The sequence below is a fragment of the Lutra lutra genome, chromosome 8 (genome assembly GCF_902655055.1).
Source record: "Lutra lutra chromosome 8, mLutLut1.2, whole genome shotgun sequence".
NCBI lineage: Eukaryota > Metazoa > Chordata > Mammalia > Carnivora > Mustelidae > Lutra > Lutra lutra.
In genome coordinates this window covers 15,210,819-15,229,311 of record NC_062285.1, presented here as the reverse complement: position 1 = coordinate 15,229,311, position 18,493 = coordinate 15,210,819, and the positions used below count along the sequence as shown (strand labels likewise).

At 36.1% G+C, this 18,493-nt stretch overlaps 1 protein-coding gene and 1 long non-coding RNA gene across 2 annotated transcripts in view; one reads left to right on the top strand and one right to left on the bottom strand.

Annotated features, from left to right (window-relative positions):
- Window positions 1-9,408, bottom strand: part of LOC125107152 (uncharacterized) — a 48,322-nt gene extending 38,914 nt beyond the window's left edge. The window contains exon 1 of the long non-coding RNA XR_007129471.1: window positions 9,328-9,408. This is a non-coding gene — a long non-coding RNA (uncharacterized LOC125107152). The remainder of the gene's footprint in view (window positions 1-9,327) is intronic.
- Window positions 1-18,493, top strand: part of GPR158 (G protein-coupled receptor 158) — a 424,695-nt gene that overhangs the window by 18,093 nt on the left and 388,109 nt on the right. Inside the window, exon 2 of the mRNA XM_047741925.1 lies at window positions 13,575-13,680. Coding sequence (XP_047597881.1) covers window positions 13,575-13,680 — 106 coding nt within the window. The remainder of the gene's footprint in view (window positions 1-13,574; window positions 13,681-18,493) is intronic.

The following is an 18,493-nucleotide window of genomic DNA, read 5'->3' as shown; positions in this document are numbered from 1 at the left end:
TTTAGACATTGTAATATCACCCAATCTGTTAACTTTCAGTTAATTTTGTTCATAATCTTTTCCCCTTGAACAGAATTTTCAAAAATTTCTGATATTATTAAAAATTTGCCTTACCAAAAAAATTTGCCTTGGGAGTTTTATGCTTTAGGGTTTAAGAAATCTTTCAATACCTTATCAAAAAATATTCTCTTATGTTATCAACTACTAACTTTAAAGTTTTACCTTTCACAGTCAGGTTTTTAACATCTAGAGGTACCCTTGTATGTGGTATTAGGTAGGGACTGAAGTATTATTTTTGTTCACTTAGTGAGCCAGATTCCCAACACTATCATCTTTATCATATGTGTATGGTACCCCATATGCTATATGCATATACGTTCCTGAATTCTTTAATTTGTTCCACTGCATCCCATGTCTGTTTTTCTGTCAATATTGTTTCATTGCCATGGTTGGGCAGTACATCCTACTAATAGCCTGGGCAAGTCCTACCTCTTTTCTTTTCACAGCTTATTTTTATTATTCTACTTACAGCAAGCTATCAAGTTTCTCAAAAATCCATATGGAATTTTAGTTGGTTCTGCATTAAATTTGTAGCTGCACTTAATGATAATTCACACTTTTAATTTAGTAAATTATTCCTTCTTAGAGCATGGGATATTTCCCCATATTATTCAGCTCCTCTATTTTGTCCTTCATTACAGTTTCAAAATTTCTCCATAGAGGTTTTGCGTATTTGTGATTAACTTACCTACTATAGAATTTATGGATTCTTTTGGTATTTTAAATGGCATCTTTTTAGTTATAATTTTTTGTTGGAGATTGTCAATATAGATAAATGCTATTGATTTTTGTACATTGATCTGCTGTCCATCAACCTTGCTGAACTTTCTTATTATTCTCATATTTGTCTGTTGATTTTATTGCCAGATAAATGATCATCTACAAATAATGATGGTTTAATCTCTTCTGAACTTTACATATAAATGTTTTCTTTATAGAATTAGTTGTGACTTTCAGTACTATATTAAACAGCATCAGAGACTGTAAGCACTCTTGCCTTAAAGGTAACATCGTAAAGTTTCTCCTTTAAACATATCGTTGATAGAAGCAATCTTTATCAAGTTAAGAAAGTGCTCTTTATTTCTATTTCATTGTTAATGGAAATTAGGTGGTAGAATTTTGTAATCTGCTTTTATCTTGATTACAACAATCAGATAATTTTTCTCACTTCTTATATTAAAGTTGTGAATTTCACTGTTACTTTTTTTTTAGCTTTTTAAATTTTTTTTTAAATTTTAAAAGATTTTATTTATTTGAGAGAGAGAGAGAGAGTGCGCGCACACGTGAACATGCACAAGAGTGGGGAAGGGCAGGCAGAAGAAGCAAACTCCCTGTTGAGTAGGGAGTCCGATGTAGGACTTGATTCTGGGACTCCAGGCTCATGACCTGAGATGAAGGCAGTTGCCCAACCAACTGAGCCACCCAGGCGTCCCAGCTTTTTAAGTTTTTAATTCTAGTTAACATACAGTGTTCTATTAATTTCAGGTATACAATATAGTGATTCAACAATCCCGTATGTCCCCATCATTCATCACAATAAGCGTATTACCTAATCCCCATCATCTATTTAACCCATTGCCCACACCTTCTCCCCTCTGCTAACCATCAGTTTGTTCTCTATAGTTAAGAGTCTATTTCTTGATTTGTCTCTATTTCACTTTTTTCCCCCTCTGCTTATTTATTTCGTTTCTTAATTTTCACATATGTGTGAAATCATATGGTCTCTGTCTTTCTCTGACAGGCTTATTATTGTTATATCTCTTGTTTCACCCATGTTGTTGCAAATGACAAGATTTTATTCTTTTTTATGACTAATATTCCATTGTGTGATTATATATTTATATATAACACCTCTTTTTCTTTATCCATTCATCAATCAATGGGCACTTGAGCTTCTTCCGTAACTTGTCTATTGTAAATAATGCAGCTATAAACAGAGGGGTTCATGGATTCTTTGGATAAATACCCAGTAGTGTGATTAACTTTTGGAGGAAGCGCCACACTGTTTTTGTACAGTGGCTGCGCCAGTTTGCATTCCCAACAACAGTGAACCTTACAAACACCAGTTGTTTCTTGTGTTGTTGATTTTAGCCATTCTAACAGGTGGGAAGTGACATCTCATTGTAGATTTGATTTGCATTTCCCTGATACTAAGTGATGATGAACATCTTTTCATGTGTCTGTTGGTCATCTGTATGTGTTCTTTGGAGAAATGTATGTTCATGTCTTCTGCCAATTTTTAATTGGATTATTGAGGGGTTTTTTGGTGTTGAGGTATATAAGTTATTATGTATTTTGGATACTAAACCTCTATAAGGTATGTCATTTGCAAATAACTTCTTCTATTCAGTAGGTTACCTTTCAGTTTTGTTGATTTTTTTCCTCTTCATTGTGCAAAAGCTTTTATATATATATATATTTTTTTTCCCTGTACTTTATTTTTGCTTTTGTATCCCTTGCCTCTAGAAAAAAGTTGCTATGGCTGATGTTAAAGAGGTTATTGCCTGGTTCCTCTTCTAGAATTTTTATAGTTTCAGGTCTCAAATTTAGGTCCTTACTTCATTTTGAATTTATTTTTGTGTGTGGTATAAAAAATGGCCCAGTTTCATTCCTATGTATGTTGCTACCCAGTTTTCCCAACACTACTTGAAGTGACTTTCCCTGTTGGGCATTCTTTTCTGCTTTGTCAAAGGTTAATTGACCATATGATTGTTGGTTTATTTCTGGGTTTTCTATTCTGTTCTATTGATCTATATGTCTATTTTTGTGCCAGTACCATACTATCACTACAGCTTTATAATATAACTTGAAAGTCTGAATTGTGATGCCTCCAGCTTTGATTTTCTTTTTCAAGATTGCTTTGGCTCTTCAGGGTCTTTATGGTTCCATATAAATTTTAGAGTTAGTTGTTCTAGCTCGTGAAAATGCTGTCATTATTTTGATAGGAATTGCATTAAATGTGTAGGTTGGTTTGGGTAGTATAGACATTTTAACGATATTCATTCTTCTAATCCATAGGCATGGAATGTCTTTCCATTTCTTTGTGTTCTCTTCAATTTCTTTCACCAGCGTTTTATAGTTTTTAGAGTTTGAGTTTTTAGAGTTTATAGTTTTCCTTATCTCTTTGGCTAGGTTTATTCCTAGGTATCATTATTTTTGGTGCAATTACAAATGGGATTGTTTTCTTAATTTACTCTTTCTGCTATGTCATTATTAGTGTAAAAAAGGGCAACAGATTTCTGTACATTGATTTTGTATCCTGAGACTTTATGGAATTATCAGTTCTAGCAAGTTTTTAGTAGAGTCTTTTAGGTTTTCTATATATTAGTATCATGTCATCTGCAAATACTCAAAGTTTTACTACTTCTTTACCAATTGGGATGCCTTTTATTTTTGTTTTCTGATTGCTGAGGCTAGGACTTCCAGTACTATGTTGAATAAAGTGATGAGAGTGGACATCTTTGTCTTGTTCCTGACCTTAGGGTAAGAGCTCTGTTTTCTGCATTGAGGATGATAATAGCTGTGGGTTTTTCACATATGGCCTTCATTATATTGAGTTTTTTCCCCTCTATCTCTACTTTGTTGAGTGTTTTTTTTTTTAATCATGAATGGATATTATACTTTGTTAAATGCTTTTCCTGTGTCTATTAAAATAATCATATGGTTCTTATCCTTTCTCTTATTGATGTGATATTGATTTCTTTGTGAATATTGAACCACCTTTGCTACCCAGGAGTAATCCCACTTGATCGTGGTGAATGATTTTTTTAAATGAATTGTTGAATTCAGTTTGCTAGTATTTTGCTGAGGATTTTGCTTCTATGTTCATTAGAGATATTGGCCTATAGTTCTCTTTTTTATTAATATCATTATCTAGTTTTGGTATCAGGGTTATGCTGGCCTCATAGAATGAAACTGGAAATTTTCCTTCCTTTTCTGTTTTTTGGAATAGTCTGAGAAGAATAGGTATTAACTCTTTTAAAAATATTTGATAGAATCTACCTGTGAAGCTATCTGGTCCTGGACTTTTCTTTGTTGAGAGCTTTTTGACTACCAACTCAATTTCTTTGTTGGTTATTGGTCTCTTCAAATTTTCTATTTCTTCCTGTTTCAGTTTTGGTAGTTTATATGTTTATAGGAATTGTTCAATTTGTTGGCATATAGTTTTTCATAATATTCTCTTGTTTGTACTACTGAGGTGTTGGTTGTTATTTCTCCTCTTTGTGATTGTGTCTGAGTCCTTTCTCTTTTTTTCTTGATACATCTGGCTAGATGAATCAATTTTATTGATTTTTTTTTTTCAAAGAATCAGCTCCCGGTTTCATTGATCTGTTCTGTTTTTTTAAGTTTCTATATCATTTTTTTCTGCTCTAATCTTTATAATTTCCTTCCTTCTGATGGTTTTATGTTTTGCTTATTCTTCTTTTTTTAGCTCCTTCAGATGTAAGGGTAGGTTTTTATTTGAGATTTTTCTTGTTTCTTGAGGTAGGCCTGTATTGCTATGATTTTCCCTCTCAGAATTGCTTTTGCTGTATCCCAAAGATTTTGGACCATTTTGTTCTCATTTTCATTTTTTTCCATGTTACTTTTTAATTTCTTCTTTTATTTCCTGGTTGACCAATTCATTGTTTAGCAGTATATTATTTAACATCCATGTATTTGTTGTCTTCTCAAATGTTTTCTTATGGTTGGCTTCTAGTTTCATAACATAGTAGTTAGAAAAGATACATAGTATGACTTTGATTTTGAATTTGTTGAGGCTTGTTCTGTGGGCTAATATGTGATCTATTCTGGAGAACGTTCCATGTGCATTTGAAAAGGACGTGTATTCTGCTTAGGATGGAATGTTCAGGATATATATCTGTTAAATCCACTTGTTTCATTGTGTCATTCAAAGCCATTATTTCCTTGTTGATTTTCTGTTAAGATGATCTGTTCATTGATGTAACTGGGTGTTAAAGTTCCCTACTATCATTGTAATATTATCAATTAATTCCTTTATGCTTGTTATTAACTGTTTTATGTATTTGGGCGCATCTACATTGGGTGCATAAATATTTACAATTGTTATATCTTCTTGTTGGATTGTGTGCTTTAATATTATATAGTGTCCTCCTTTGTCTCTTATTATAGTCTTTGTTTTAAAGTCCATTTGCTCCAATACAAGTATTGCTACTCCAGCTTTCTTTTGACATCCATTTGCATGACAGATGTTTCTCCATTCACTCACTTTTAACCTGCAGGTAGGTTTAGGTCTAAAATGAGTTTCTTATAGGCAGTCTGTAGGTAGGTCTTGTTATTTTAGCCATTCTCTCTGTAACTTCTGGAGTGTTTAGTCCATTTATATTACTAATAGATACATATTTATTATATCTTTATTATTTGTTTTGTGGTTATTTCTGAAGATTTTCTCTGATCCTTTCTTTTTCTGTTTCATGGTTTGCTGATTTTCATTAATGATATATTTGGGTTTTTTTCTCTTTATTCTTTGCATATTTATTAGTGGTTTTTGATATATTGGTACCAATAGGTTTGTATATAACCTCTTCTGCATACAGCAATCTATATTAAGTTGATGTTCATTTAATTTTGAACCCATTCTTTTCCCATCTCTTCCCCACGATGTAGGTATTTATTTCTATATTTTATATCCCTTTATCTTGTGAGTTTCTTTGACTGATTTTTTTATAGAAATATTCATCTTTGCTTTTTTTGTGTGTTTCCTACCTTTATCTTTCACTCCAGTTGTCTACAGAGGCTCTCTTTGCTGTTGTGGGCAAGGTTTGATCCCTGACCTGAATGTGGCATGCTTTAACTAGGTGTGCTCTGATATGTTTGTGAAATGAGACCTGTCGCCACCACTGCAGAAACTTAAGTGCCTACATTGGGAAATGCAGTGTTTGCAGGGGCTTGGGCTGGTCTTCTGTGGGGGTGGGGTTGGGGATGGGGGAATCCACTATAATGGGACTGAGACATGACTGGGAAGGGTAGTTTCACTGGAGCATGGTGTGGTGGGGTTTGGTGTAAGCAGTTTAGGTAGTGGGTGTCAGAGCTGTACTAGTTCCCACAGTTGGCCCTGTGCTTATGCAGAGAAGCAGGGGAGAAAAATGGCACTAGCCACTTCCTTTGTTCTTGAAGGGGTTCTGTCCACGAACACTCTCTAGTATGTGCTCTGATATGGGCCAATAACCTCCCCATTATGTGCCCCAGGAGCTCTTCAGATTATTGTTTCCATGATGTGTGCCCATAGGTTGTTTGCCTGCCTTCTCTCCAAGAACAGTTCAGTGCCCTTGGGGCTCTATCATAGCCAAGCCCAATGACTTTTATTACTCCAGGCTTTATGCCTTACTGGTGGCAAGAAGTCATGAAATTTGGGCCCTCTCACCTTCCGAGCCAACTGCTATGGGATTCTACTTTCCCATCACTCCCTATGTGCTAGCGTGTCTCTCACTCTTCTCTAATACCACTCCGTCCCTACTATAGCAGCCATAATCTGCTTCTCTCCCAAAATCTGTATCCACACTTTCTATCTTCTTCAATGTGACCTCTTTCAACCTTTAGTTGTAGAGTTTGCTCTGCTAGTCTTCAGGTCAATCTCTGGGATATGAGGATGATTTAAAATGGTTAGTTATATTCACGGGATGAGACAAGCTTGTGGTCCTCCTACTCAGCAACCATTTTCCCTCGTTGATAGATTTTCTCACATTAAAACCTCCTTTCATTCTTAAGATATACTCTAGTGGATCATGATTTATAATTATTTTAAGATATTTTAACATTTTATTTAGCCAATATTTCCCTTAGGATTCTTGGATCTATATGTAGTTAAAAGAGGGCTACATTTTTTTTTAGGTATTGTTGTCATGTGGTTTGGAATCAAAATCACATAAACTGCATTGTTTTTGTTATATTTTTATTTTAAAAATTTGTAAAAATATAAGAACTATTTCTTAAAAGTTTGGTAGAATTCGTAGATAAAACATGTAAGCCTGAAGCTTTTCTGGCAGGTGAATGATTTAATTTTTTTTATACTTATTGTCCTGTTCAAGTTTTATATTCCTTCTTGGGCAAGTTTGCCATTTTATATTTTTCTAACAATTTATACTTTTTTCATTAACTCTAGTTTTTAAAAGTTTATTAGAGAATCACTAATCATAATACTGTTTTTTAGAGCATTCTTTTGTATTTTTTCACTATATTTATTTGCCTATTTTCTTTTATTTGTGTATTTTTAAATACTTGAGTCTCTTATTCATCTTTTCAAAGAACTTTAGCTGTTTTTATAATTGAGAAGTTCTAACTATTTTGAAATAATTTTAGATTTTAAGAAGATTGGCAAAAATAGTAGAGAAAGTTCCCACATACCATTTACTCAACTTCCAGTAACATTAAAATCTTATGTAACCATGGTAAAACTATCAAAACTAAGAAAGTAATGTTAGTGCAACACTGTTAAACTACAGATCTTGGGACACCTGGGTGGTTCAGTTGGTCAGGCATCTATCCACCTTCGGCTCAGGTCATGATCCCAGGGTTCTGGGGTCAAGTCCCACATCAGGCTCCTTGCTCGGCAGGGAAACTGCTTTTCCCTCTCCCTGCCACTCCCCATGATTATGCACTCCAATGTTATAGCAGAATTATCAACAAGAGCCAAATTATGGAAAGAGCCCTATTGTCCACTGACTAATGAGTGGATAAAGAAGATATGGTGTGTACACACACACACACAGGAGCTAGAAGTATTACAAAGACTTGAGCTATGGAAATTTTAGTCTGGTGGGGAAAACAGATCATTAAAGTATAAAGAAGGTAAGTATAGCATATTATGGTAAGAATAGGGAAGTAGCTTCTAAGTCAGAGTTTATGAAAGGCTTCAGAAAGTCAGGGAGGAGCTATGATTGTTAAAGCACAGTTTAGGGAAAGGGACTTCAGGTATAAAGAAATGTATAAAAGAATGGTTTTCTGAGATAGCATAAGTTTTTAAGAACACCACATGTAATTGTGAATTGTTTGGAACAAAGAATGTGTGCAGAAGAGTGGTTGGTGATGTCAGTAGTAGGAGGGTTATGATACAACGTTATGCCAAAGAGCTTGGATTTTATTCTTTAGGACAGTGGGAAATACTGACTTTAAGCTGGAAATCATTAGGATCAGATGGACATATTTCAAAGATTACATAGACAACAGAGTGTGATGCTTAAGCTCCAATGCCCTTGGCTTTCACGGAAACCTTCTAAAGTCCTAGAATGAACACTAGGAATGAGTTTTGTGGTCATATGTTTTTCTGTAAAATTTGAAAAAGGAGGATATTTTAACTGCAATGGTCTCTTTCTACTTAACTTGCTTCTAATACATTTTTCCTAGGCTATGGTATTTTGGAAACCACCTAAGGGAAAGTTCAGCATTATTTAGTAATACATACATATATAGTATATATATATATACTATATATATATATATAGATATATAGATATATATGACTTATCTATTTATTTGAGAGGGAGGGAGACAGACAGATAGCAGGGGCAGGAGGGGCAAAGGGAAAGGGAGATTCTCAAGCAGACTCCCCGCTGAGCTGAGACGAGCAGAGGCTACAACCCAGGACCTTGAGATCGTGACCTGTCTGGAAACCAAGAGTGGAATGCTTAAGGTACTGTGCCACCCAGGCACCCCAGTAATATATATTAAAGTAGTTTGTACTACTGGCATAGAAATAGCTTCTGGTAATGATCTTACTATCCACACTGCAGTTAAAAGGCAAAGATATAAGGCCAAAGGTCATATTGTAATATGTGTATTCATGATTTTGTGTCTGTTTGTTAGAGAAGGACCTTAAATCATATACACTTCAGGAACAAGATCTTCCTGGAGCAATCTGAGACACAACTCAATCAGTAAATGATTGTAAAAAGTTTTTAGCCTTGCGAGAGGTGAAGACCTGAACCAAGGCAGTAATAGTAAAAATGGAGGGGAAAGGTTACAATACAAGGAGGATCCAGGGAGTATGATCGAGGGAAGGTGGCACTTGTTTTGAGTTGGGGGTTGGTTTCACAACAGGTTATCGGATAACTGGAAGGACGGAGGCGCAATCACGGACAAAGAACATTAGGGGAACTGAAAATTTGGGTGGAGGATGAATCCCATTGTGGGCTTGTTGTGTTTCAGGTGTCAGACAAGGACACAAAAATGCCCGTCTGCAGATCAGCTAAGCATCCAGGTGTTGGGGGATATAACTTGCTAATATTTTCTTCTCTAGAGGCCACTTACCAGGCTTTTTTGGCCCTTGCTTTCCAGTCCTCAGCCCAGGAAACCGCAGCCACTTACACACCCCCAGAGCTTCCCAGCGGCGCCGGCTCACCGGATGTGCGAGCAGCACTTCCACCCCCAGAGGCACTCGCTCAGGGGACGCTCTGCGCAGGCGCTGCGAGGCTCGTAGCCCTGCCCAACCTCTGTCCGCGGAGGGGTGTCTCGTGAGTGGTTTCGCCTCTGTGTGGTTTTCAGCCGGATACCTTCCTCCGCAGAGAGAGTTCTCTTCCCACTTAATCCCCCAAACCTCCACTTTCCCCTCCGGAAGTCACCCGCACCTCCCCGAGGGCTTTGTAGGTCTCCAGGCACGGAGGCAACGATGCTTATGAAGATGAGTCAGTGCTGATTTCCCAGCTGGTAAACTCACGACTCATTACCTTTGGTGGTTTTGCACAAAGACCGGAAAGCTTCGCGAGCTGAGCTTAAGGTCGGAACCAAGAATCAAGAGGGAAAATTCTCAGTGATTAAGATATCTTTTTCTTAAGCCAGTTCCCCCAGGAATGGGACCAGAGTTAATTGTAGCCTCCGGGAAACCCCAACGTGGCTCATGTCCGGGAGCAAGGCGGAACATGTGCACTCTCTTGTGACTGAATTCGTTCAGTGTAGCAGGATAGGTGAGGGAAACTTGACCTCGCTCTTACTAACAGATGTGGAACAAATACAAATATATAGTTTTATTAGTTTATTACTTACAGAAACATTCTCAATAAGCCATTCATGGCAGAACACCGAAATGTGGTGGACAGTAACAGGCCAGTAGGGAATATTGTGTTATTGAAGATGGCTGGTAACTTAGAGTGTGATATGAGCCTGAGTCATTGGTTGGGTTAGAAATCTGTCCGCTCTTTAAAAAACAAACAAACAAACAAACAAATCCCATTCCCCTCACCGGCTTGAAGTTTTGTTTTGTTTTGTTTTGTTTTTCCCGCCATTGTACTTGTTACTTTGTAATATATAGCAAATTCACTTACTTGTTATAGCTGTCATTTATTATTTGTCCCACACCAGAGTTAAGCCCCATGGAGGCAGGAACTTTTTTTTCTGCTTACTGTTGTGTTTCAAAGGCCAAGAACAGTTTTGGCCCAAAACTGAGTGCTTAACTCAACATACACTTACTGAATGAATGAAAAACAAATGAGTATGTTATTTTTCAAAGAGCATGAAGTAGCCTAGAGTGGGCTTGCATGATTGGTGTGACCTATGTGGGACATAGTTCAAAGGCCTGCTAGTAAAGACAGCCAAAAAATGAACAAGTGTTTATGGAATATCGGCTATACCCTAAATGATAGCTTCCCAAATTTCCCACAATTTACCATCTTTTCTCATTAAATGTTCCAACATTTTTATATTTGGGCCTATGCTGTTCACCTTCGTTGTATCTCTTATAGTGGTATGCTCACACTAGATAAGAAGTATTTGTTGAAAGAGCAAGGAAGTGAAATTCATTAAGGCATTAGGTTACCTGGGAATTCATTTATTTATCACATGAACAGGCACTTGTTTTATAGAATTATGGCCAAGAATAATAGTAGTTTGCAAATAAAGGTCTATTTCGATGAAGGATTTGTGAGTTTTCTATGATCATTTTTAGGATTTCGTTCCAGTGGTCCTCTGACAATTTAACTTACACATATTCTGGGCTATCTGGAAACCAAATACTAACAGGAGATTTTGGTGTCTCTGTTTTGTGTTTCTTTTGAGCATGTTACCACTACTTAGTGTAGTATTTTGTGGCAGGTTAATAAGAAAAACTCAGAGGCATCCTTTAAAAATGTAAAAGACTTACTCACCTTAAGTGAAGCCCAAATGACAGTAAGCTACTCTGTCAGAAGATTTCACAGTAGTTTAAAAGAAGAAAAGAGAGAAATGAGTCATAGCATGTAGTAAAATAGGCTGGCTACAGTCTGTACCATATTCCTGTTCTGAGAGGTGTTCAGCTTCGTAAAGCATAATCATTGGTGTTTTAAATTAATATATTAAATTTAAATTTTGTTGACTTGATAGTTTTGTTTGTACTTACTTTGTGATTTTGTGGGTGTTTTTTTATAGCTACAAGAAGTGTAATATGAAGAATTTGAACCTAACTTTATATTTGTACATATTTAATAATACATAATGAAAGTAGTTTAAATTAGGAACAGGAGACCTTAAAAATGTGTTTTTATTTTAGTGGATTTTAATGAGGTTTTATACTTTACTCAAGTTTGTGAAAAATGACATTACAAAGCTTTGAGCTTTAGGCCCCAGAACACAGAATATTTACTTTAATGTAAATGTACAGCTATGAAAGTTCACTGTAGGAAAGATGTTTCTGCTGCTGGTAGTGCTCATGGTGCTGAAATACAGAAGAGAGGGATCTTAGGATATTGTTGGAAGATCGGTTGGAGAAAATGGAGAAATCTGAGATAAAACTGGAGCTTTCTTTGCAGTTTTGCTTTTGGCTCTGAATTTGTGAGTTCTCTTTCTTAGTGATTTTTCTCAAATGGCTAAGTGAAATGCAGTGTTTTTGTTTCCAGATTTAAGAGAAGAAAAATGCTAATCAGCACTTCTGTAGACGGTGCAAATCTCTGGTGTGGAATACTGGGAGACCTAAAGTGCTGGTTTTTTGTTTGTTTGTTTGAATTATGTTATGTTAGTCACCATACAGCTCATCATGTTTTTAATGTAGTGTTCCATGATTCATTATTTGTGTATAACACCCAGTGCTCATTACAACACATTCCCTCCTTAATACCTATAACCGGGCAACTCCATCCCCCCGCTCCCCTCCCCTATGAAACTCTCAGATTGTTTCCTGGAGTCCATAGTCTCTTATGGCTCATCTCCCCCTCTGACTTACCTCCCTTCAGTTTTCCCTTCCTTCTCCTAATGTCCTCTGTGCTATTCCTTATGTTCCACATATGAGTGAGACCATATGATAATTGACACTCTCTGCTTGACTTATATCACTTAGCATAATCCCCTCCAGTCCCATCCATGTCAGTGCAAATGGTGTGTATTCATCCTTTCTGATGGCTGAATAATAATATTCCATCATATATGTGAACCACATCTTCTTTATCCATTCATCTGTTGAAGGGCATCTCAGCTCTTTCCACAGTTTGGCTATTGGACATTGCTGTTATGAACATTGGGGTGCATGTGCCCCTTCTTTTCACTACATCTGTATCTTTGGGGTAAATACCCAGTAGTGCAATTGCTGGGTCATAGAGTAGCTCTAGTTTTAACTTTTTGAAGAGCCTCCATATTATTTTCCAGAGTGGCTGCACCAGTTTGCATTCCCACCAACAGTGTAAGAGGGTTCCCCTTTCTCCACATCCTCTCCAACACATGTTGTTTCCTGCCTTGTTAATTTTGGACATTCTAACTGGTATAAGGTGGTATCTCATTGTGGTTTTGATATGTATTTCCCTGATGGCTGGCTAATGATGTTGAACATTTTCTTCATGTGCCTGTTAGCTATTTGTGTGTCTTCTTTGGAGAAATGTCTGTTCATGTCTTCTGCCCATTTTTTGGCTTCATTATTTGTTTTTCGGGTGTTGAGTTTGAGAAGTTCTTTATACATCTTGGATACTAGCCTTTTATCTGTAATGTCATTTGCAAATATCTTCTTCCATTCTGTGGGTTGCCTCTTAGTTTTATGGACTGGTTCCTCTGCTGTACAGAAGCTCTTTATCTTATGAAGTCCCAAAAGTTCATTTTTGCTTTTGATTCCCTTGCAAAGCCCTGTTTAAAGTCACTGTGATAGAAGATCAGAGGAAAGATGCTATCCAGCCCCTCCCCCTCCCCCATCCCTTGTCCCACACTGGGAAATAGGAAAAGAAAGAAAGGAGGTGAGGGCTTTGCTTTGAGAAGAGGTACTGGGAGCAGGTGTTATTTTAGAGTCGACTTTTCTACCATGTCCAGAGCAATACTAACTGGAGTTTACTCAATCCACAAGTATTTATTGAGCACCTCTATGTGCCACGCATTACGCAGGGAGCTGAAGACAGTGAACAATACAGGGACTTAAGTAAAACTAATACTTGCTGATTCTGTTGTATCGTGTCCCTATCTTCACTTGGTACACTTTAGTTGAATATAAGTGGGCAATGTGAACATTTTTAGTGCACTCTTGGTGTTGATTTGTCTAATTTCTGGGATGGGATACAGAATTAGAAATTATAAGGGCTCGGATTAATTTGCTCTTATCTTTCTCTGTTTTTAAGGGGTGTTATGAAAGTTGACATAAATCTTCAGAAAGTGGACATTGACCAATGTTCAAGTGATGGCTGGTTTTCAGGAACTCACAAATGTCACCTTAACAATTCAGAGGTAAGAACCTGAAGATAAAATCCTCTGAAATCAGAAGCTCAGAAATGTATAACTTGAGAATTATATTGTATTTACATGGGTAAGTAAACAAGATGCAGCTTACTGGGAAAGAAAAGTCTCATATGCAGTTCTGAATTGTTGCTAAATGAACTGAAAGGGGTAGAAAATTTTGTGCACAATAACTGTTCATTTGGGGACTAAGAGAAAGCTGAAACTTAAAATATGTCCAAAGTTTGCATTAGTCAAAGGCTGACCCTATTCTTCAAAATGGGCTAGAAATTAAAATAACCATGAAGTGAGAAACCCAGGAGGGGTCCACCAGATTATGCATATTTTTATGCAGTATAATGCTTGTTGAAACACTGATGCTGTACATTCAGACATGCTGCCATCTGCTAGAAAAGTGATAAAGTATGGCAGGGCAAATTTGAGAACCAAAAGAAAACTATTCAGGGACCAGGATAAGAAATATGTGTATTTGTGTATGTTTTTCCAATTTTAATCTCTTATCTGTGCTTGATTTCATGGGACTCTGATTGGTTTAAAAAAATAGTCAAAGATATCATACTTCTGGAAATAAGACTGTTACTTGTCTTTTGTAGTTTGAAAGAAGAAATGTGATGACATCCTGATTTCATTTTCAATAATCTATCTGTCAGGTCCCAAAATGCTGTGAAACAACTGTACAATAAATCTTCTGATCCTAAATAAATACTTGAACTGTCCCAACTTTGAGTCCATGGACTTGTGAGGAAAGTCAGCTTAATTTATTTAAAATACAGGGGAGATTGCCATAAATATAGTAATTTAAATCTTCAATTTTAATTTTTTGTTCTTGCAAAAGGTGGTTTTATATAGTATATTTTTTCTATCTAATATGCTCTTTATTTGTTATTTGTTGTTATTTTATTTTTCTTTCAGCAGAGTTAATAGACAGTGTTACATTAGTTTCAGGTGTACAATATAATGATTCAATACATAGTGCTCTACCACAATATTCTTCAACCTTCCTACCCCCTAAAACCTATAGAAAACCTCATGACTCCCTACATCTCTCTAAATCCATCACACATCCCTACAAATACCCCTGTAACACTCACTTCCTTAGTGCCCCCTGTACAGTCCCACACATCCCCATATCCCCTCCCACATTTCTGTACATCTCCACAAACCAACCCTCAACACAGCCCTCATTTCCTTCACTACCCCCACCCCCAAATTGGGACTCAGATTATGTAAGTGAAATGTTTCGGTTTTGTCAATTCATAGAAGTTCAAGGTCCTCTTTTTGCTTCCTTTCACTCTTTGTTCTTTTGATTTTGAACTTTCCTGAGTTGCCACTTCCCTTTGGGTCATTCTGGCATTTCTAAAGATACGAATTTCAATCACTGGTCTAGTGAACATCTTTAGCCTGATTATTATCTCTATGCCAATAGCATATAACCATTTAAGTTTGTCTTTTAGCCAGGGTGGAATTTTTTCTGCAGGGGTGTTGTAGTGTGACTATTTCTGTATAGCCTTGTTTCACTGGTGCTCCTGGGTGGTTGGAATAGGCAGGCTTTCTACAAGCAAGGCGGGATTCACTTTTCAGTTTGTTACAGTTGCTGCTTGCCTCTAATAATCTTGGTGTATTTGTTTGTTTGTTTATTTGTTTTTCTTACAGCACATCTATTTGACTAGGCGGTTATATTGCAAGAATCTCTTTATCTTTCTGAGTGATTTATTTTCATTGTACCAGGATTAATTTTCTGGGTGTTGTGTCTTTTTAAAGCTTTGAAATACACTAAATTATTTCAAGATAAAATGTTGTCCTCTGTTCTGGCTAAGAAGGATTACATTGAAATATGTAACATTTTGCATTGTGTATATGAGCATTATATTTATTAGATTCCTATAGGAAAAACTGAGAAAACGTATTCTACAAGACTGACAGTTCAATGAATCTCATTTAAAAATGTTGTCAAAAGGGGATCAGTGATCAAAAATAACATCAATAAACAGTGAACGTACAAAATGCAGATTTTGACTTAGACTCTACATCTCTCCACTCCCTTCCCTTGCCAGGTGCTAGAATTGGGAGTGGGAGACATAGGTGTCCTGGCTTGGGCCCCAGAGGCCCTTGGTGGGTAGTCCGACTCATACAGGACTGCCACGGAGCTCTTCACACTGTTTTGCTGGGCTTCCTTAAGCTCCTGTAGTTGGTGCTGGTCATTCTAGGCATCTGCAATAATTCCATACCACATCCTCAGTCGAGGGACTAGTAGTGGTCTTTCAGACCTTCCCTGTACCGATGTGAGTTGGAGATGAGGAATTGGCTTCTCTTGACTTTTTTGGGTGCTTGGGAAAACAGAAAAATCACCTGGGTATTTCTTATCTCACTGGCCCTCCAGTCACATATTTTCTGTTATGGACCCCAAGGATTCCTGTGTAAACTGGCTTATGTTGGGAAGTCGTTAACATGACATTTGTAGGGTGTAAGAGCCTATCTTGATGAATATCCATATCGTTAGAAACAGAGATACTCATCATATTTATTGTGGGTTTTATCTTGCCAATGTTTAATACGCTTCTCTTACAAACGCTACTGGAAGTCACACATTTTAGTTCTATTGAGGCAAACTTTTCACTTTTAAAATGTTTCTGGTGTGTTAAGTTTTTAGCCTTCAGGGTATTGTAAACCAGAACAATGAGTCTGATGTTGGAAATAGGTAAGTGGCATGTGACCAATGACAAAAGCCTCAGGAATATTTTAGAAGGGCATGGAATGATTTGTGAAGAAAATAATTTCTCAGTGAGTTTGGGTCCTTACAGGAACTAGGAAGCTACTTAGTATTTTTTGAAGGGCAAAGTAAAACAGGATCTGAACCAACATCCTGAACTGTATTGTAGGATTGTTCTGGCTGTTTTTGTAAGTGGTCTGGATCATTGCAACAGGGACTTGATCATGTTGTCAGTATTCATTTAAATAATTCTTGGCCTATTTTCATATCATTGTTTGTGCTGAGTACACCAAATCCTTTCTTACAGAATAGTTTATTAAAAAACGCTAAAATAAATTGATATTCATTTTTGTTTTAAAGGTTTTCTTTTGCTTTGTTTCCATTATAAGGATTTTTAAAAAATCACTAATAAAGTAGGACAGTGACCTTGAAATTTTTTGATTATATTCTACTAGTAAAAATGCTCTAAGTATCCATCCATAGTATATGTGTATTTTTAATCTAGAAAATATGAGTTTTTTCTTATATTTATATATTCTATATATTCACTAAAAACTTAGGTTGAGATAAAGATAAATAATATTTTAATGTATATTGTGTATTATAAATATTATATCTTTAATGATAACAATAAATTAACTGATTGACAATTATGCTTCATCATTTTTTAAAATCTTAGTTTAATACTTAGTAATGCAATGATTATAGGTCTCTAAGTTCAGTTTATTTTTATACTTTGTTTTAATGTCTGTCATGGTTAAAAATATGCCTCACAAGGATATGTCATTCCGAATTGAAGAAATAATTTGTTGACTACGTTTGCTAAAGGCAGGGTTCATTCTTCAGTTTTGTACAGGTTTTTGTAAAATTCAGCTGGCAGTCTTTCATCTAACCTGATGTCAGTTGGTCCTTACAAACTATTGGGAAAGCTGGGAATTTTAATATTTTAAAGGGAATAGGTTAAAAAGTCCACTCACGCTTTTGTGAGGAATATTTTAAACAGATTAAGAAATTTTATTTCCAACTTTAAACTATATGGTTAATGAGTATTTATAGTTTCTGGCAACGAAAACCGCATAATGCTGAAAACATTTCCAAATATGCATTTTCAAAATGCTCACTTCAGGTGGCTTTCTAATGGATAGTTAGACTGTCACTTTTACTTTAAAGGAACAGCCTAGATGTACTTTTGAAAATACCTGCTGCACAGGCACTACTGACAACCACTTGTCATCACAGCAAATTTGGGGCATTTTCTTTTTTTTTAAAGAGTCATGCATAACTAGTCTTTGAGTTTAGAAACAAGGAGTTCCCTTTGAGATAATCGGAAAATCTTTGTGTGGGAAAAGGTTTTCCAGGTCACACACCATGTCGTTTTGAAGAATTGTAAATATTTTACAGTATGAAATAATATACTCTGTAAATCCACTTAAATGGTAACACATTGAAATTTGAGAGTAAATGAAGGAACCAGTTAACCACTGTTGATATTGGTACCTGGGAACTCCTAGTTTTCCTTCAGGATACCTCAAGTGACTTACCAGTGTTATGGTCTTATGACATGTGGACTGAGTAAGAGCATTGATGTCTCTCCAAGTCTTAAATTAGTAAAGCTTGATTTCTCATTTTTTAAATAAAAGATGTTAAATATAAATAGAAGTTCTATTTTCTTTTTGTATGCCAATTAACCTCTTTGGTCCTCTGCTTTGGAGACTACTGTTTGAGTTTATCATTTTACTGTTCTTCCTAGAGTCACCCGAGTGATTGTGTTGTCAGCTCAGCCAGGGATTTTATATAGTTCTGAGATAGTTTTCGGATATCTCTGTTTTCTACTACTAGGTGGGAACCCACTTGTAACTCTTTACTACCCCATTGGATCTAAGTTAATTAAGCTCTAAAGATATATTTTTAGAAAGTTAAAAATGTAGGAAAAGGTGTCATTTAGTATGCAAGAAAAGAAATTTAATGCAAAAATCTAAGGAAAACAGAAGGAGTTAATCACTCTCTTTTGGAAGCTGTCCTATATACAGAGTGTAGCTTACTAATTTCATTGCAATAGGGTTTAAAGTGCTTTTCCAGAAATCTCTTACCGAA